Source organism: Acipenser ruthenus, chromosome 7, assembly GCF_902713425.1.
Source record: "Acipenser ruthenus chromosome 7, fAciRut3.2 maternal haplotype, whole genome shotgun sequence".
NCBI lineage: Eukaryota > Metazoa > Chordata > Actinopteri > Acipenseriformes > Acipenseridae > Acipenser > Acipenser ruthenus.
The window spans coordinates 10,263,558-10,284,034 of NC_081195.1; the positions used below are offsets into that span (position 1 = coordinate 10,263,558).

Here is a 20,477-nt window from a genome sequence, read left to right on the forward strand (position 1 = left end):
CAGCCTACTAAGACATTTTGAAGGCAGACCGCTGATGGGCAGATCACAAAACACGTTTGTTTGTTTTAATAAGTAGGCTGCTAAGTTTTTTTTTCAAGGTGTTCAAACTATACTTAGATACTAGTCTCAGTGGTGACAGATTGCTACTATTGCATTGAACTTTGTTTAAATTGTACAAGGGATGTTGGTCTTCTTTGTGAGGAGCTGTCCTGGGGGAACGGAACTGACCCATTTGTCTTGACACAGTTTGAATTAAACAAGGTGTACATGACCCAAGAATGACAACTGACAGGTGCTTGCCTATTAGGAAGCTGTCGTCACAACTTTACAGCAGGAGACAATATGCTGGGGGAGTTTATTTAGAGGTTTATTGAATTATACAATTGGTTTTGCAGGTTCCAGTCAATATAATAGTTGTGTATAGTAAAGAAAGTCCTTGTTTTAAATAGAATGATACTGAAACACATTGATTGTGATATCTGAATATTTTAAATACAGTACTGTTTAAAGTAAGCTGTAAAGTAAGCTTGATTCAAAGTTGTTTTGAATATCTTACCATTGTAAAATATTTTCTTTCATCATGGTAATGATAATTCATTGTAATAGTTATGAAAACATGGAGACCTAAAAAGAAGTTTTAGACAAAGGTGATCTTTTTTTTTTAGAAGGTGGTTATAATGATCAAAGCATTAACATTGAAATGATAGCCGTAGCTACACCGGGCATAATTGATTTAGAGACGATGTTTTTATTCTGGAAAGAAATCTAATACAGAAAGGTAAATTAAGTCCAAAGTACATTAATGCAGAAAATGACATCATGGATTTTAGTGGAAATGTTTTTCCCGATCTAAGAGCTGACAACATTAAGGGGCATGCTTTGTTAAGAATGCATCAATTAGGCCAAAATATGTATTTGTCATAGTGGATGGTTCACTTCAAAATAAAGAATGTTGCCTTTATTCTCTCAATAAACTAATAGCAGATGGCTGGGACTGTCCCTTAGGCTACATTGTCATCCCCAGGAGTAGAGCAGCTGTCAGGATTCTCAGAGGGGAAACATTATATTTTAATTTAGTTTTCAATTTGTGAACTTCACACATTGAACAAAGAAATAGATGGGATATTGTTATACTACATCAATCACGGCTTTGAACTCACAGTAATCAAACAAAGCCATGACCTTATAAAGAATCTATAAAAAGCTAAGCAGGGTGCCTTCATTTACTTGTAGCTTCCAGCGCTTGGTGCATGTGACGCTTAGCAGCTCATCTGTCCATTTACCTCTGTGTCTCTCCATATAACAAACACAAGTCTCAGATTTTGGACCAACAGATTAATTTTCAAGCCTCACAGGTTCTATAAATCAGTGTAAGGACGACATGCAAATTTACAGAAGAGGAACTACTGCATGTATTTTAAACCAGGCTGCTCTCTCAGACAAAATACGTAACTGAAAGGCTTTATGACCAAAATTTTCTGTTCAAAATACTGTCAATAAAAAAAAAATAATAGTCCATTCAGAACCAGTGAATGTCTCTTGTTTGTTTGTTTAGTTCCACACCAAATGTCTTCTCCTTATTCTACTAACAGATACCACATCTTGTACACACTGGAGTCCATCTTCTACCACAATTTACACCTGGGTGGGATTAAACAAATGGAGTTTAAACTAGTTAACCAAGTTCACACAGCAGTTATCAGTGATTTGAGTTAATCCCAGAATCCCAGTCCATACATTTTACCATTTGACTACATTACCAAACAAATACAATATTAGTATTTGAAATGACTGTGTATTCTGAGAGTCTATCTCCATACGATATATGCTCCTTTATAAGTAAGTAGTAACTATAAGTCTATTGCAAACATGTACCAGAGAACCCAGACTACCATGAATCGGGAGATACACAAAAGTTAACTGTGTTTTTTTAGAATCAATATTTTTCTGCTGAAAGGCTAGGAAAATGCAATATCTTGGCAACGAGTAGTGGAATCCATATGCAATAACAAATCTAATATGTTTCTTTCAGCATCTTGACTATTTGCTTTTAAGTATATTTTGTAGTGCTGCTTTTGTTTATTGCTCACTTTCCAGATTTATAAAATCAGTTTCTGAAAGCAAATACTGTTTGGTGTATTAAGCAAATAAACAGCTGTCTTTTAGTCTGATATTTTAACACGTCTTAGTATTGCATTTCCATAAACTTCAACAAGATAGCTCACAGTTTAAAAGCTTCAAAATCATTACACTGAAAAATAAGTGAAACTGTGAAAAACATGTAATATTGAAACCAAAATCCTTTTGAGGGTTGACTCCTCTCAAAGGGACAAAACCAGGACAGGCTGGACAGCATCAGGGATTTATTCATGTGCTCCAGTATTAGTGTTTTAACATTATTAATATAGCTTTTTAAATTTCTGTTTGCAATTTGTCTTAATTAGAATTGTGTAATGTATTTGAAATAATGTTAATACCAAACTTCATGACAATTGGTTAATCGGTTAATCAATTCCTCATATATATATATATATATATATATATATATATATATATATATATATATATACATATACATATATACATATACATATATATCTCGGCAACAACTCTCCGATACTATCTTCTACACTAATAATGATAACGATATCACTCTGAAATTACAAGACACTGTGATTTCCACTATTGATAACGCCATCCTAAAAACCTGTTACCAGCATCTGCACAGAACCTAACTGTAGAAAACCCTTGCTGTAGTCATTTCTATTTACTTCCCAAAATCCACAAACAAAACAATCCAGGTCGTCCCACAGTATCAGCCTGTTCTGTCCCACTGAACTAATCTCCAAATGTCTTGATGATATCTTCAAACCCATTGTTGAATCACTGCCTACATACAGTATGTAAAGGACTACACATTTTCTACAAATATTGGACAATTTTAAAGAACACTATCACTGTGATAATCCTATTCTGTATTCAATGGACATTAAAAGCCTCTACACTGTTATCCACAACAGTGAAGGTTAAGAGTGAAGGAGCCCCAAACAGATATCCTTTGAGATTAGCTGAACTTGTGCTCACTTTTAATTGTTTGTTTTTTAATGAATGGGTTCATAGATCCATAAATCATATTATTTTTTGTTTATCATAGCCTACATTGGGATGGGCAACTGTGTCAAATTTGGATGATAACACCTGTTGGCCCATAGAATGATATTCTGAACTGGATTTTTTTAATTTTATTTTTTTATGACAAATACTGTTTTAAAAAAAGAGGCAGTTGATTTAATTAAATATGTACTGTATCTCTTGCCACTGAAGTATTATTGATGGAAACGCTCATATTTCTTTTTGTTCCTCACAACAGCTAAATAAAAGGGTCATATTACCACTGATCCAAACTCGGCAGTGTAAGATCTATGGACTGTTTTGTCAGTTATTGATGAGGTGACACCAGTAGTCGGACTGTGTAGGATGTCTCATGTTTTTTCACCTTTCAAAGATTAGTCAAAACATGTTTTACTGATGGGGCATTGTTTAGAAATCATACTTGACCTAGACTGTAGGGATTTAACAAGTTACAGTGCAATGTAGAACAGTAATATGGCATAGAATAAAATACAAGATTCTACACTTGAATTCAGTTTCTGACAAGCAATCCGTTCCTTGGAGGTCTAAGAGCTATCAACAAGTGAGAGAGAGAGAGAGAGAGAGAGAGAGAGAGAGAGAGAGAGAGAGAGAGAGAGAAAATAACTTGGGAAGGAATCTGTAAGAGTAAGGACAAGTACATTCTTGAATTCTCAAAGTAGCACATTGACAGAGTGCTGACAGCCCATTTGCAAAACGCAAGAAATAGATGTATCTGGACAATGGTATTAGACATGTGTGTTTTTTTCTTCTATGTGCTTAAATCTGTTCTGATGACACTATTATATAACCTGCAGCTGATATTGTGCAGAAATACTTTTTGAAAAAAGTTTTCAGCATCTGCAAACTAAATACAGTATAATCAATCAAAATGTGTTTTTCCCTTCACAACGCCAGCTTTTGCTGAAAAGGTTTTTCTCAAACGACATATTGCTGGCACTTGAGTCACCCACTATCTGATGATGTTACATCTCGTGAACATGAGAGATTGCATCTTTCAAACTACACGACTAATACAAATGTCTTCCCGACCCTTATTTAGCATGGTATGTAACAGTATTGTTCATTCATGATATGAAGAGAAATTGTAAAATGATACCTAAAGGCTTATCTGCGCCATCTACTGGTCAAATGTAATAATTTTTAATTTATAAATGAAGATTGCATCACAAACTACAACTGCATTGCATCATAGTACTGCATATTGCAATGCTTACAAAACATATTAGCAGGTTATTGAGATATTAAAGAGCTGGCATACAATGATTTAAACAGGTTGTCTTTTCCAGTATATTTACCCATATTGGAAAGAAAGAGGGCCTACTGTAAAAGTTTCAAGGCTGGGATCTCATGTCTCTGTCTCATTTTCCATCATGTAATGTTATAGCTATTGATCTTAGCACAGAGAATAATACTCTCAGGCATTTCTGCAGGAAAAATACAATAAAAAATATATTTTCCCTCCTGGTTTGATCCAGATCCCAATTTATCCTCTCTTGGTTCTACTCTTTTAGAGATTACTTTTTACTATTTTACAGTTAGAAACACTTTTAGAGGATTTCTTTGGTGTTCAGTGTAAGTCCTTTTATTGTAAAAAAAACAAAAAATAAATAAACAAAGCGAAAATATGACTTTTGTTATCAAATGTTTCTTTTCTCTATCTTTTGTGTTTTCACTTGCACCTCTTCAGAATAAGGAATCTTTGGTCTTTTTTTCAACACCATTCTCCTGTTACCTGTTTTTAATCAATTGCAGTTGTTGTGGGAGAGTACAACAGAGCACTCTTTTACTTAATGTACCTTGTCAGTTTTAATTAAAGTCCATTGTCCTGATGTGCTTCAAAGGGACACGGAAGACTGTCTGCTGTGAGAAAGAAGAGAGGGGGAATCTCGGAACAATCTACTCAAAACAGGACCTGCAGAATCTCCTACTCTCGTGCCTCCTTTAAGAAAGAACGGTTACGCTTTATAAAAGCCCCATTTATTTCTTCCTTCAGGCTGTAATATACCCTCCTCGCCCTCTTGTGAGAAAGAGACCTTTTGTAAAAAAAAAAAAGCAAAAAAAAAAATTAATTAAAATGTAGCATATCAGGGAGATACCACCTATGGTGTTAACAGGTCTGTGTATGGGCTGTATTGCTGGTTCCCAATGTGGATCTACGTTTCCAGTTGTGACTGGTGAAGAATACTGGTGTGCCATCCTACACTGTACGCCATCATGTCATGCAGGGGAGGTTTGAAATGGTTTCAAGTGTGCTCAGGTTTTTGTCATAAAAAAATGACTTTCCTTTTTACAATAGTCTGTTGTTGTTTTTATTCTTTGCACACAAATTGCTGTATTATTAACCTTATTGTGTTGTTGTACTTATTTAGCCATACAAATAATGCTATGAAACATTTAATTAATTCTCGTAAAATTTCCACAGACCCTTTTCTTCTAGATTGTTCCCTAATCCCCACATCCATCTAAACCAAAAATTAAACCCATGTGGACAGTCTGCGTAGTACTGTACTTCAGTGTGCCCAGTAAAGGTAGTATTAGTGTGTAATTAACTAAAAATAAGAAATGACATTGACTTTCTGGTCACAGTCTAATTCCTTCGGTGAGGTGAGGTAAGTAATTCAGTCAGAAGAGGTTAAAATAGAAATGCTTCAGACAACAACAGTCTGCGTCAAAAAACAAGATGTAAATTAAAATATTTAAAAACAGTATGCAATAGCACAATGTAAAGAAACATTATGGAATGTGGATTGTGTGGGTCCTAATGGATTCTTATTCTCTGATTCTCATTCTTGCAGTCTGTTTGATTCTTAAACAGGTTGAGTACCCCAGTTAGCTTGGTGTATGCTGTACAAATTAACTTTAACTTGTTTTCAGGTGGTTTTCAAAAACTGGTGCCTCTGCAAAGACTGCATGAGACAAAACCAGTGATCTTACAGTTTTAAAAAAGACAAAGTCGTCATTCAAAATCATCTCCCTTGTTGTTCACAAAAAATGTAAAATTGATAACTTACGTTACATCATTCTTATAAAGTCTATTCTTAGCTTCCGATTTTCTGCGCTTTTTACAACTTTACCTGACCTTTGTGACATACGTCGTTAATTACATTACTGTTTGGAAACTTCCTCTTTGTCAGAACCATCAGCATCCCAAAGGCAAACATAAGCACAGCTCTTTCAAATTAGCCAGCCTGTCAAATATAGCTGTGTGTCCCCAAATCACTATTACAATAACATCCTTAATCCTTTAATGCGTCAGGATGTGAAGTTAGCGATAGAGTTGGATCCCATCATACGCAGATGCCTTAAGAATGTTGTTTCTATAACAATTCAAACAAAAGTCATGACACCTCTTTAGTGTTTATAAGAAGAGTGAATTTTCCAAAATGCATCATCTCAGGCAGCTTGCTCAGTACTTTTATTAAGCCTTTTTTTTATTATTATTATTGTGTCATAATTGCTTATTTCATCCTTATATTCCCCTCTTTTAACGATAACAATACCACGTGTATACTGTACAGTACTTAATAATTATGTACACTAATGCTATCTGCTGGACATTAAACACAATACAGTAAAGTAGATAATTAATCAATAAAAAATGCATGGTTTAGACATTTTAATCTAATTTTGATTTAATGTGATTTTTACTTTAATTCAATTTCAAACCCACATTGTTTTAAAGGTCTTGTTATTATGCCAGCAAGCTATCTGGGTGTAAGTAACTCAAGTGAATTTGGCTCATCCAGATGTGCGAACATCAGTTTTAGCATTGCATTTCTATTGGGTCATTAAAGAGCCCTCTTTTGGTAATATGGGATACTGCCTTGCCTTATTATTTTGTAAAGACTATATCACTTAATGAATTTGAAGAGTTCACTACTGTTTATTTGATTATCTATTATATACAAACACAAGCTTTCTAGACCTCTCTCTTTTGAGGTGGAAATTTAATTAAACAGATATTATTGTTTGCCTATCAGAAGGCTTGTAATGGAGAGATTTTTTAATTTTTTTTTTTTTTATAAAGAAACCAATGGAAGTGGATCTTCTGTTTTAATGAAGAGGTTTCAAGGTTTATGCAAAGGACATAAGAGCCAGGGGATCCTGGGATCAACCAAATACCTTGTGTGTGACCTTGAGGAAGGTCACGTCACCTTTTGTGGGTCTCTGTTCAACCTAGCTGTTAAAGTTGGTACACTGCTCTCCCTTTATAACCCTACAGTTGGGAGCAAAAGTGAAGAGTGCAGTTTGTGTGCTGCCATATAATGAGAATGGAACGGCAATATGGTGCAAATGGCAGCCGTAACCATACCCCTTTTAATTGGATCTGCAGTATAAAGGAACTCTGAACTAGATAATGCAATGTTTAAATAAAAAAATAAAAAAAAACATCTATACAACTATCACAGTGTTTATTATTCCACTGAACACTGAACTTCAGTGACAAGTTTAACCATTCAAAATAATTAAACTTGTGTGTGACTGTTTTTAGTTTACACATCGACATCAAACGTGTAGGCAACTGAACAGCCTCTAACTAGTATAAAAGACTTTTCACCATAGCCACTTCATCTTGTGTTTTTCTCTCTGCTCCTTTTCTCTTTGTTATGTCTCACTGGATTCAATCAGTCTTCTGAAGCGAACATGTCACTTGTCACTGTGATGATAAATGACCTATGGCATTATACAGCTGATAAAGTTACTCTCTTTCCGCTGTGACAGAGAATGTTAACGGCTAATTTGAAATCCTTAGCTATCTGAGCTTTGTAAATGAGAAGCATTTCAGTTCATTTCATGACAGCAGTGGTAGTGCTGTGGTAGTGGACAAGTGAGTGGTCCCAGCTTGATGTCATCAATATGACAGTGACCTAGATTTGTATCTTTCTTTTTCAAATGTCAAAGAAATGACATACTGTATATACAGTACCCCTGCCAAGGAATTAGCATCCCGTCATCTCCAGTAGCAAGATAGGCTATCTTCTACAGTCACCCAGCTTGGACATGGTTATATATAAAGTCTGCAAGGTGCGGGGAGGCCTCCAAAGGTATCAAGGGCTATTCTTAATCCAAAGTCTCATAAAACGTATTGCAACTTTTATAAGTGGATTAAGATCTGTTAATTAGGCAGGGCAGTATTACATAGCTGGTTGACCTTAAGCCTATCTGCTTTTATTTATAGCATTTTATGACAGGAAAGATGACAATAATCCAATCCATCAGCTCAGATAATGGTAAAGAAAGGAAACTTCGCTCTCCCTCGTCTTATTCAATGAATTGATTAATAGCCAGAGATCAATTGAGTTGAGAGCATATACTGCAGGAATCTTAGCCAACATTTCTGAACAACGCAACCCCAACCTAATGTTTTTGTAAAGACAGTACAGTGCATGTGAAAAATCATTAAGATTGCAGTAGTTGAAACATTTAGATTGTTTTTATATGTTACATTTTTGGGCATCATTGTAATTGTTTGTTTTTTCTGTTTAGAAATACAGGAGAAGGCTGCAATTGTATATATATTTATAAGTATTTGTATTCATTTAGTAAATACTGTATAAATAATAAAATACAATTTCAAACAGTTAGATAAGCTCACGGAACACGATTGTTTACATTATAGTAATAGGTGTTGTATATTAAAATACCACGGCTGATGCTTGAAAGTGTTAAACTAGTTTTATGGTCACAATTCCTATCCCAACATCTTGACTGAAATTACCAAGGCTATCCTTGACAATGTGTGGTGAATTTAATTGTGAGACCTGTGTTCAGCTCTGCTTCAGCACTCAAAAGCCATCAGTTTGAATGTCTCATTTCTAATCAGTTAAAGAATGAAGGTGGTAGAAAAAGGCAGGCCTCTAGCACTAACTTAGAAGTTCATGTGTTGTGAACAAGTGACCCGAAATAAAGGCCTCATCAGGCTGTCTCCAGAAGCCCTGTCAAAGTCACATGTTAATCTAAAAAACGTAATTTGTACTTACATTAATGAATACAAATAGCTCCCAAGGCTTGTCATGCTCACTGTAATACACTATTACAGATCCCAACAATCCAATTTCTTATCATTTTTCAATTACATGCTTCTGCTGAGTTGTTCAAGGATAGCCATGTTTGATGAAGACAAATGATCTTCCTCCAACGAGCTGAATGTCAAGCTCTGCTTAATAGTTTTCTAATTTGGGAACATCTTAAATAATAACCTTTTTTTTTTTTTTTAATTGCATGACAGTAAAGTTATGTAATTGAAGGCAGGTGCTAATTACGCAATTAATGAAAATTCCAATTTATAAGCAAAGTTAAGCACACGGAAGGCTGCCCTCGCCGTCACTTAAAATTATTTCAAGATCTGCGGTCATTTTCATTTTGTTCAGCACCAGCAAAGGTTGTTATCTAACCCATTTTGATGCGGGGCCTATAATGTATTCTTTGTCCCTGAAAAAAAAAAACCTGGAAGATAATGAACTCACAATAGGATCGTCCAGACGGACCTTTAAACCCATTTCATTTCAACATATCAACAGTAGCTGGTTTTGATTAATTGGGTAAGACTGAACATTTGAAGTAAACATAATAAATATTTTTTGTATACCCTGGCTAGTTAACAGTTGTGTTTTTGAACGCATATGCCAATTACATAAAAAAATGGACATTTACATTTCGAAGAAATGTTAAAATAGAAATATGTGCAGAGTCACTGAAAGAAGTACTGTCATTCACCAAAATACAGCTTAAATCCAGCCGCCCCTCCTGTGCTTGATTAGAATGTGTACAGCATGTTTTTTGCCATTCCTTTGTTTTCTTTGCACACTTTCTATAAGCGTAATGCTTATAGACATGATTCTCAGTCACATACTCGGGATTTATGGAAGAAAAACTACATTGTATACATATAATTTGAGTTTTTTTCTGACAATATTTTATTTCTACTGTCCCTCCTTGTCCTAGTTTACACAGCTGATATCCAGCTTTCATCATGCAAAAGTACCCGTTTTGTAAATAGATTTGTTCCTCTTTCTCAAATTGCATTTCATGTCGGGCTTGCTTTGAATGCAGGATGTGGAGACGTATATAAACTTAACCCCATTTTACATTGATTTTAGCAGCCATAGATAGTGCTGAAGCTCTTGGCCCGTGATGACCTGCTTGGCTTGTTTCTGCATGCTCTTGACTGGATGCAGTTCTTGTTAGTATCAATTAGAACAGGATATTCTGCCAAGTGCCATCAATCATCCTGATGGTTAGGCCAGGCAATCCGTTCAGATCGCGAGTGAACAGAGAAGAGACCGTCTGACTGACAAATGTAAATCCATGTAGACGGAGATATACATTCATAAAAGGAATTGTTCGTTATAAAATAAAATGTATGTTTTAGAAAATATTGGAGCGACGGGTGTAGTGGGTTCCAGTGGGAAGAAGGAGATGCTGCAAAAGGGTTTCTTTGGTGTCAGAGAGTGCCATTTATCGCTCTTTGAATCTGGACTGGCGCTTATAAGTGCCATTTATTAGCTCTTTTAGCACAAATGGATTCTTAGCTCATTCTATCTCTCCAAACACTCTATGCCACTCACCCAACAGTCTCTCTGACAGCGCGCAGGTTGCGGTTTAAATACAGTCGGCCCTGACCACACCAGCCCCCCCCCCCCCCCCCCCTCTGTACTAATCACCGTGCGGCACACAGACTCCAGGCAGGGCACACTAACCTGGCAGGCGGCAAAGAGCGGACCTGACTGGAGACAGGCAAGCAGCCAAAACACAGACAGACCACACACACACTGTACAGCAATACACAGAAATACAACTATTTACAAGAAAAGTAATAGCCCCGGTCCCCTCGCAAGTTCAATGTAGCACACAAAAAGTCCCACTAGACGGTACTGCGAGACCCAATGCTACAATATTTTGAATGTCGGTAATTTGATTACATTCAGATATTATTTCATTTTTTATTATTTTTTCCACCTAACATGCAGAGAGTTCATATTTAGAATATAGCCCCATATTTAAAAAAAAAAATACAAAAAATACAAAAAATTTTAATAGATATATAAGAAATCTGTGATTGTCACATGTCCTTTAACAGAACATCATGCAGGTCAAAGGTGATCATCCCTTTCCGTTTGGCTTCTGAACTGTAACAGAGCTTGAGAAGGAAGTACTGTACTGTAGTTGCACATTTCATATATTGTTTGTTTTCTGCTGTCCCATTTATGATCATTATGGGTGGTTCTAATTGCAATTACTCAAATACAGTACCGTTTTTTTTTTTAAATGTATATACATTGTTTTTTGGTTTTTGTAATTATTTTTCCAGGTACAAAGATAACTTTTGATGCAGGAGTGCAACAAAAAATGGCCACAGATTCATAATAAATTCAAGCAGAACACTGTAGGCTTAACAGGAATTCCATTGGAATCCATATGAATTTGCAGCAATTATTTTAAAATGTAACTAAAACTAGTTTAAGGGTTTGAGACCAGTACATGAGTCAAAATGTGGGTCTAGTCCATGTTTCACACAGCCCTGTAACCACACAGCTAGAGGCTACTCTACCAAAAGAGGTCATCCAGGGTAGGAGTGACTATTACTTTTAAACTGATCTACAAGGGAAAGTACCCTAATCCAAAACAAAAACGGGGGAAAAAAAACCTTGACTAATTCAAACTAAACCCACACATGTCAGACAAAATGCTCTTGGCTCCAATTCACAGATCTGGAATGTGCTTTTTTGTCTTCAAAATAAAACGTAGAAACAATAATTAGAACCCAGGCAAACAATAAAGAGCATTCCCTTATCATGCTAGGCTGTTATTGACTTGTTCCTGTTTGAATACTGGCAAGTACCCGCATACTGGCGCTCCATTCATTGCTCTATGAATAGCTGTTCTGTGCATTAATGTGCTGTCACCACGGCGACGCCAAGGGAGCCTCACACAAAGAACAAAACAAAAAAACAAACACACAAGTCCCAGATGATGAGCAGCCAGCTAGACTGCTACATATTTGGCCACTTAAACTCGAATGCTGACTAAATTGTAACTCATTTTAAAGGTAAGGCTGGCTTTTGTTCAATATAGTCCCTTTTTCCTCCTTAAAGCACACTTTAAAATTGCATTATGTCAGTTTAGAATAGGACAGCTATAGTTTCGTAGTGCAGTTTGCTTGGGGAGGGCAACTTAAAACATCCATGATAAAGGTTTACCAGTGTATGTTTGTAGTTTTCCCATTTTTTCTCATACTGCACTATGCACAGTTAATGTGCTTCCCTGCACTTTGCTATGCTGTTATATTCAAGACTGCTGACTGTTGGTTTTTGTAACAAGTCTTGAAAAAAAAAAAAAAAAAACTGATTTATTAAAACAGTCTTTAAAGTATAGTGACAGAAATCCCTAGTGATTTGCTTTGAACTACTATATATTCCTTCGTTATTTCCTCTTTCCAATAACTATTACACAAACCATTAAAGACGTCAATGTGTTTTCACAGAAAAAAGTCATTGTGCCAAAGTTTAATCCGCTTGATATAATAATACAATATAAAGAAGTCAATGGATACAAGCTCCTGCTAAAATCACTTGAATATTGTTACACATTTATCAGTCATACAGTTGATTTAACTTATTTTCACTTAATATGTTAACATAATATTACAAGGCAAAGAAGTAAACTGCAAATGGAAATCACATTTTATAATGAATCAAATCAAAGCCTGCAGTGCTATATTTCCATTGCATAACAGACATGTTCTAATGCTTATTATTGGTGCTCCCGCTTATTGGTGAACTCCTGAAAAAGTAAACTCTGCTCTGCTTTTGGCTCCGTCCCTTTGAAATATATTAAAAGCGTTTGACTGAAGGAATTTTAAATAAGCTTGTGTTATTTTTTCTCCATCATGTACTGTGTGATTTTTTACCAGCATAAAGAGAATATATCACTACTTGAAATAACTGAGACCAGTTTAAGATGAGCCAGCGATACAAAGTGATACAGCGAGCTGACAGTATCAACAGAGTCAAAACAAGTTGTGAAAACTCAACAGACTATGCAGGGTTTCTACTGTAAGTATTTGCATTTACTGCACTAAACAGTAAAACGTGCTCATACAATTGCGAAACAAATAGTATGCTCTGTGAATTCCTTGCAGTGAAACTAAAACTAAACCAAAAGCAGCTGCTGTGACTATCAATATTTTAACCAGAAATGAAGGCCGCATTTCATAGTGATTGCAAGTTAAAAGTGGGCAAGCAACAGCATGCAATGCCCACTACTTTATCAAAGCTTTGGGTAACACCTGCCTGTGATTGAGTCATTAAAAGAATGAAAAGAAAGTCTGTTTTTTTAATTAATTTTAACTGTTATATGCCAGTAACACTCTAGAACAGTTTTGTGAATGTCAAACTGTTAAAAAAAAAACTTTAAATAATGCATGACTCAAAACAATTGTATATAATGCTCATATCCCAACAGCTAGGCATGCTTTTTTATAATTATCAAATGTAAATTAAAATGTGGGTATCCTTGTAATTGTTTATGGTTTCTTGCTTGTAAACGATTTCAATATTGTTTAGCTGTTCTGTCTTTATTTCCCTGGGGGTGTCTGTTTTTAAAATAGTCCTGGACAGAATGCTAAGACTAATCACATTGTTTATTTTTGAAGCTGACAAATTCCAGACTCTAGAATAAAAACACAAATCTAGTTTTAATTACAGGGGCCACTTAACACATTAACACAGAAACTTTAATAAGGAAATAGTTCTGAAATTAATGTTAATGTGTCTATGACCCTTTGAAAACATCTGCTCAATTATAGCTAAGCGCTACATTGAAAATGAACAGAATTTTCAGTGAATAAAATGCTTACAGCTGCCTGGCTAACATTTTACATCAGTGAGCTGGCTGACATATAAGCTATTTAAACAAAAAAAGAAGGAGCCTCTGTATTCTTCTATTACATCAACCATCATTACATTTACCAGGAAGTTGTGAGATAATTCAATTCCTTTCAAGGGGCTTGTAAATCAAGAACTTTGGGAACTACCACTGTAAATGACTTTACCATTTTTAATTCATCACTCAGCCACATCTTATTTCATATTAAACTGGCAGACAACCAGATTGCTTAACCTGACACCAAAGCAGAATTGCATGAAAGTTTTATTCGTTGTGTTAAAAACATCAGAAGACAGACGGCTAAGAATTGAGTTATCTCCAGTTTTCAAATGTAAAAGCAGCTCTGTGTCTATCACAGTGCAGCTTTCAAAGACAGAGCAATTAATCACCTAAATGACAAGTCAAGAGAACAAGTTCATGGCAAGACTATGTCAGTCATATTGTAAATAAAAAGTATACTGTTGAGGACACAAGGCACTATTATCGTCCTACTAATTGACAACATTTGTGCTTACTTGCTAGAGAACAAGAGCGCAAATGTGGGCCAGATGGATTTCTGGATTCTAAAAGATACAGGAACCCATATCTTGTAAGAGAACGTTTGGTCAAGAAGCTTCAAACTAACAGGGGTGCATCCTTATCAAGACCTCAACAGAAAGTAGATCTATCATCTCAAAAAGAGTACGACCTGAAGGCACATGAACATGGAATTCAATGTATAGAAGTAAGAGAGAAGCATTCCATCTGCTTTCATCTCAATGTGTCTGGATGAACAGATATTTTGGAATCTCACATTGTTACAAGTATTTGTGGCTAATAAAGGGCACAACTTGTATAGTAAGTCAAATAGGACTGGATTAAATAGGAGGATTTTAAACAATAGTCGAGTGTGATTTTCATGTTTTGTATTTTCATGTTAGTTTGCATTGTATGACATCCCCAGTATAAAGATGCTTTGAGAGAATATATGCATGCACATAAAAAGAGAATACTTTTACCATATTATTATCAGTACATTAAACGTGTTTTTGTAGTTTTGTAATAGAATCAAAGAATAACACTAACATTTTTTGTTTTCTTCACAACAGAAGCTGGTTTGCAGAGCTGCAGAAATTGAACACAAATTGTCCAGTGAGGTGCATAGATCTGAATATGAATGGAAGAAGCAAAAGAACCAAGTGGACGATCTTCAAGCACAACTCTGCAGATTGAGAAAGCAAAACTCAAATCAAGTACGTGGTAACAGTTGATTTAAAGTCAATTTAACGACTGTAGTCTAAGTGACTTAATTATAACACATGATTTTATTGTCTGTAAGATACATAGGGGCATGGCTGAAGCCCTTAGAAAAGAAGAAGAACTACTTTGGCTGCTGAGTAAAGAGGAATCAGAATTATATAAGGTACAGTAAATATACTGTTCTAACATTGTTTAGATTATTTGCGTATGTTTTGTGCAGACCATTTGGGTTGTCTAACAACCTTAGCAATAATCTACATTGTAGATGAACGAGGAGGACTTAAGCATGCAGGCTCACACATTATGCCCAAATATTATTTCTTTTCAGAGGCAAGCTGCCCACAGACAATGAGGAGACTTATCAATTAGCTTACGGTTGGATAGTTGTTGTTTAAGACAACACTATGTTCACTTTCAGAAAAGAAAGCCATATAGGGATGCCATATATTATAGCATGAGTGAAGCCTTCTCCTCCCACTCTCCAGGCTCGCCATCATCCCTGCACTCACTGTGCTGCTATACAAAGTGAAAAAAGATTACTAGTGGAAATACACTGTTTGAAATGTATGGACCCTAATCAGATTTTCTGAAATTACCTCTAAGGAGCTGATTAAAATCAGCTGTTATGTATTTTAAGGGAGGGCACTAATTTGATTGCCTTTTCTTCTTCTGATATTTGATATAGTTCTCAGTGGTTATTTAGCACTAAGAAGAATCACCAGTATATCAGTGTTTAGAACACTACTGTCTGCATCTATGTTACAGCGGTGGGCTGCAGTTTGGGCATCCCAAAGATTAGGTCTGTGGGCCACAGAGCTGAAGTTAGTGCGTTTGAGTTAATATTTGAACAATGTTGTATAGCCAGGCTGTTGGGTTGCGTGGGGTGACAAGGGCTGGAACTGAATTATATTACTGTATGTTAATGATAATGATAAATATCTCTATATGCAGGGAACATTAATGACATTGAGGGATTTCATGCATACTTGTATTATTAGTTGTGGCTTTGTTCAGTACAACAGTACTTAATAATATTGTATTTTTAAAAACAACTTACAGCACCAGAGCAAGAAAGAAAACAGCTATGGGAAATTAATTAATCACAGAGCCCTGCAAAACGAGGACAAGCACATTCTGGCTGAAATGCAAAAGGTAATACAGTAGCTCATTACTATTACCAGTACTGTTAGGAAGAAACAGATACAGCACCAGGCATCTTGGTTTGAAATCATTCAAATTGACATCAGTAAAATTTTAGTTATTGATCTAATAAAATGAGCATTACATGAGCATTTGATCATTTTATGTTTGACTTCAACTGGTAATTTTTATGTTGTTCTCAGAACTTGCTTTTAAACCCGACTGTTTCTGGAAGATACAGTACAAAATGTTATTAATTATGCATGTCTGTACATTCATAATAGCAAATTTCACTTTATACAAATGTACTTTTCTACAATAAGTAATGCTTACCTATTGTTTTATTACAGGAGCACAGAAGATTACTTAAAATCAATGAGAAGACTAAGACAAGGTTCAAAATAAAGGATCATTTCAGAACTCAGAAAGTGCTGTACAAGGTTGGTTAGAAAGACCAGATATTTCACCAATATTGGACTTAAACCACACATACAACCCCCCCCCCCCCCAAAAAAAAACCAAAAAAACGATTTTTTAAAGTATGCTTATACATGTGCATATGCGCTCTTATATCTTGTCATTTACAGAATTTTCGAGGATTTCTTTTGTGACATTTCTTTTAAAGATCGAAGCGAGTAGTGCTGCACTTGTAATGGTACCTTCTTGGAAATAAAATGAAATCAAACATTTTGTGAATGGAAAGAATTTCATTTTAATGTATTACGTATGGAACGTATATACTGTATGTAGATGGATACAACCAAAAAGACACAACAGTTAAAATAGTAAAAAATCTAATATATTAATCAGTATTCAAGATCTCTTGAAAAATAACGTAACTACACAGATATGCCACATGCTTTACAATTTCATGTTCTCTGGTTTTCCAAAATTTTTTACATAAGTGTTGTTTTAAATCAACAAAAGTGTTTTAAAAGTGTTAAATATTAAAGCGATAGAAATACTCAACAATATAAAACATGTGGAAGAGGGGGGCTAAGAAGCCCTACAATGCAAACAAATGCATTAAATATACACTATTTTTAAAGCACTCTATGTTGTATTGCTCAAAGTAATACTAGTTCATAGAGTCCACTGACTATTTCAATATTCAATATTCTGCATCTTAAAGAGTAAGTAGCATCAAATGTCAATTTTTTTAATTTTCCTATGATGTTAGCAATCATTCTGAGTGATTCTAGGTTATGTTGTCCCAATACAGGGCAACTATCACTTCTCTATATCTGTCTTTACCTGGCTTGAAGCTTGTTTTAAACTTGCCTGGAGATCTGCTGGCACACAAGAGACTTGCTAACATTCCATTCAAATCGTGTGACCTACTTGCTCTCTCAATTAATACAAAACATTATGGGGAAGGCTCTGTGACTGAAAGGATCATTTACGAGTTCAGGAAAAAAAAAAGTGGTTTAAAAGCACTCCAATACATTGTTGATTCCACAAGGAGACAAAGTCAAAACACGCTAAAAGCAAAAGGGACTCATACAGTTAATATGACAACAAGAATAAGCAGACAGTGTACAGTAATCAGACATTCATTATTCAAATTGTCCATGATTTGTTACACAAATTAAATGAATACAACTTATTACAATATTGTACAGTAAGAAAAAAAAAGCTAGTTCCCTCACAATGTTAGTTGCTCTGTTTCCCTAGTCCAAGTTGAATCTCTTTTGGTTAACATTTATGTATGCTTTTCATAATTTGTTACTTCAGTGATTATTTAACTCTGGTTTCTGCGCCCCCACCAATTCATTGGACTCACTTACACTGTAATTGATTTACTCTTGGAAATATCAACAGCAAGTGCAAGTAAGTGCAGTAATTGTTTGGCCCTCTTTTTAATCTGATGAAAATGTAATGCTGCATCTTTTTAATGAATACCACAATTTCATGATTTCAGTTTTGCTATGCTGAGACCTACGCATGAGACCTGAGACGTTTTTGTACACTATTGCAGCGGTTCGCAAACGCAGTCATTTTTGCCCTAGCGATAGCGGCTGCACACATATTTGCTAAATAGGGCCCTAGATCTTCTGGTTCATTTTGTATATAGTAGTTCTGGTATTCCCTTTGAATATCTCAATACTGAATGATACACCTTCAGAACAATTTGCATAACAATGCACATTATATGTGGAACTCAAAAGCCTCTCACTGCATCAACGTTGTTATACTGGCAAGACAAGATGAATAAAAGGCCTGCATTGTAGCTTAAAATGTATTAATACACAATAGTACATGGTTTCAGCTGTGCAAATTCTTACAAATGGTGCACTGAAGGATATGCAAGGGAATACTTACAATTTACAAAAACAATATATTTCCAAAAAATAATTCTAAACATATTTACAAAATGTGCCCTTTGCAAACGGTGGAATAACTAAAGTTGACACAGATCAAAACAGTTTTTGCTGTTGCTGTTGGTTACCATGAAGTTCCAGAATGCCCTGCAGAACTTCCACCAAGACTTTGTAACAGAACTGGTACTGATCCTGAAAAAAAGAGATCATTATAATTAAAATGTTAAATGGTACAGTGTTGGCATAATATGACAAGCTATTTGTTATTTTATATAATGTATCATACTCATTCTGGTCACCGACCCTGGCATCATACAAGAGAAATTAAGCCTATCCAGTAATGGTGGTTTAGGGCCTTAAATAAGATGCTAAATGTTACATTGATTTTGAAAGCAGATAGACCGTGTCTGGATTCCATATTCACGAGATTTGGAAATGTGTGCACATCCTAGCATGAAAGCACATTGCTCATACACATGTTTTCTGTATTAACATGGTGTGCTGTGCAATAGTGTATGCTGTGCTAGTCTCCAAACTACTACCCTACACATGACATCATGAGCATCAAGCTGCTAGGTGGGATTTTATTCAATGCAATGGTACTATGTATAGACTTAACAGAGATTTAGTAATTTAATCATAAAATGCTATATATGCAAATTCCATACAAAATAAAAATATAATCTGTTTTTGTAACTGAAGGAATTTCAATCGTGTCAGGACATCGGGAAATTATACTAGCTGTTTTGGGGCTGTTCCGTGTTGTGTTATTTTATTAGTTAGTTGTGTATTTTAAATCTTTATATATTTTTGTATTATATTACTGCTGTCTGTTTCTGGTCATCATGTCAGGACACTCTTGTAAAAGAGGCCTTTCAATGTTTTTTTTTTTTTACTGGTTAAAGAATGAATACATAAATACAAAATACTGACTACATTAAACATAGCACTGTAGTTTCTAATCAATTTACCCTTGTCTGTATCATTCCATGTCTTTGCTGTCGCATCTCCTTCACTATTTCCCTTACATTAATCTGCAGAAGAAAAAAAACAGCAATATACCCCGTAACCATAACATGTCATAACAAATAGATAAGCAAAGCTAATTTTGTCAAGCATATGTGAGAAGATCATTTTAGTTTATCATCAATTTTCCACCTACAAGGCCTTTTGCAAAGCAAAGCCCAGACCAAGATTCTTCACAACTGGAGAAGCATTGTCAAGATATACAGTAGAAACTTTACAATATCTCTTTTAAGTGCTGTTCATCTTTTGCGGGACATACATCTTTATTAGGAAAGTGTATATCCATATCTAGACATGATACACTGACAAACACTAACGAAATGATGTCATTGTTTATTAGTTTAATGTTGGAAATAGCTGCACTTACATTGAAATCCTTTTCTATCAGGCTGAGTATAACGTCAATACAGATGAGTACCCCACACCTCCCTATTCCAGCACTGCAGTGAACAACTCCAGGTCCTGATTGTTGAACTGATCTCATGTAGCGAATGAACCTTACGAGGTGTTCTGATGACCTGGGAGTGCCGTGGTCTGGCCAGGTCGTGAATTTCAAGTGTTTCACCACGTGTGTATTTCCACTCTAAAACACAAATACAAACCCTTCAGTTATAACAGTGTGTAGCACTGGTGCGGCATACCTGTAGCATGATATTACCGTGATACAATAATAGCTAACGTCTCATAATACATTGTCTTACTGGTATATGG

At 35.3% G+C, this 20,477-nt stretch overlaps 2 protein-coding genes across 11 annotated transcripts in view; one reads left to right on the forward strand and one right to left on the reverse strand.

Annotated features, from left to right (window-relative positions):
• The first annotated feature begins 12,098 nt into the window (after window positions 1–12,098).
• LOC117416247 (uncharacterized) lies at window positions 12,099–16,924 on the forward strand. 2 transcript variants are annotated; one of them, XM_034027345.3, is made up of 7 exons: window positions 12,099–12,202; window positions 13,067–13,208; window positions 14,563–14,764; window positions 15,129–15,272; window positions 15,359–15,442; window positions 16,339–16,431; window positions 16,770–16,924. In XM_034027345.3, exons 2-7 carry the CDS (start codon window positions 13,114–13,116, stop codon window positions 16,866–16,868), a joined length of 717 nt encoding a protein of 238 aa, XP_033883236.3. In that variant the 5' UTR covers window positions 12,099–12,202; window positions 13,067–13,113; the 3' UTR covers window positions 16,869–16,924. The 2 variants fall into 2 exon arrangements, with proteins under 2 accessions (XP_033883236.3, XP_033883237.3); XM_034027346.3 differs by having other exon boundaries at window positions 14,563–14,629.
• Window positions 16,925–17,076: 152 nt separating this feature from the next.
• LOC117416246 (tyrosine-protein phosphatase non-receptor type 13) overlaps window positions 17,077–20,477 on the reverse strand; it is a 42,365-nt gene continuing 38,964 nt past the window's right edge. For 6 of the 9 annotated variants that reach the window (XM_059026323.1, XM_034027340.3, XM_034027341.3 and 3 more), the window contains 3 exons: window positions 20,134–20,349; window positions 19,712–19,774; window positions 17,077–18,932 (listed from right to left, as the gene is read on the reverse strand). In XM_059026323.1, coding sequence (XP_058882306.1) covers window positions 18,837–18,932; window positions 19,712–19,774; window positions 20,134–20,349 — 375 coding nt within the window. In that variant the 3' untranslated portion in view covers window positions 17,077–18,836. The remainder of the gene's footprint in view (window positions 18,933–19,711; window positions 19,775–20,133; window positions 20,350–20,477) is intronic. The other 3 variants (XM_059026325.1, XM_034027344.3, XM_059026326.1) reach the window with 2 other exon arrangements.

What these genes read in the sequence shown, in the direction of transcription:
- LOC117416247 (XM_034027345.3), top strand. Translation starts at nt 13,114, where the DNA reads ATGAGCCAGCGATACAAAGTGATACAGCGAGCTGACAGTATCAACAGA. An exon ending in ATGGAATTCAATGTATAGAA is followed by an intron (nt 14,765 to 15,128) that starts GTAAGAGAGAAG and finishes TCTTCACAACAG; the next exon opens with AAGCTGGTTTGCAGAGCTGC. An exon ending in AGGAATCAGAATTATATAAG is followed by an intron (nt 15,443 to 16,338) that starts GTACAGTAAATA and finishes AACAACTTACAG; the next exon opens with CACCAGAGCAAGAAAGAAAA.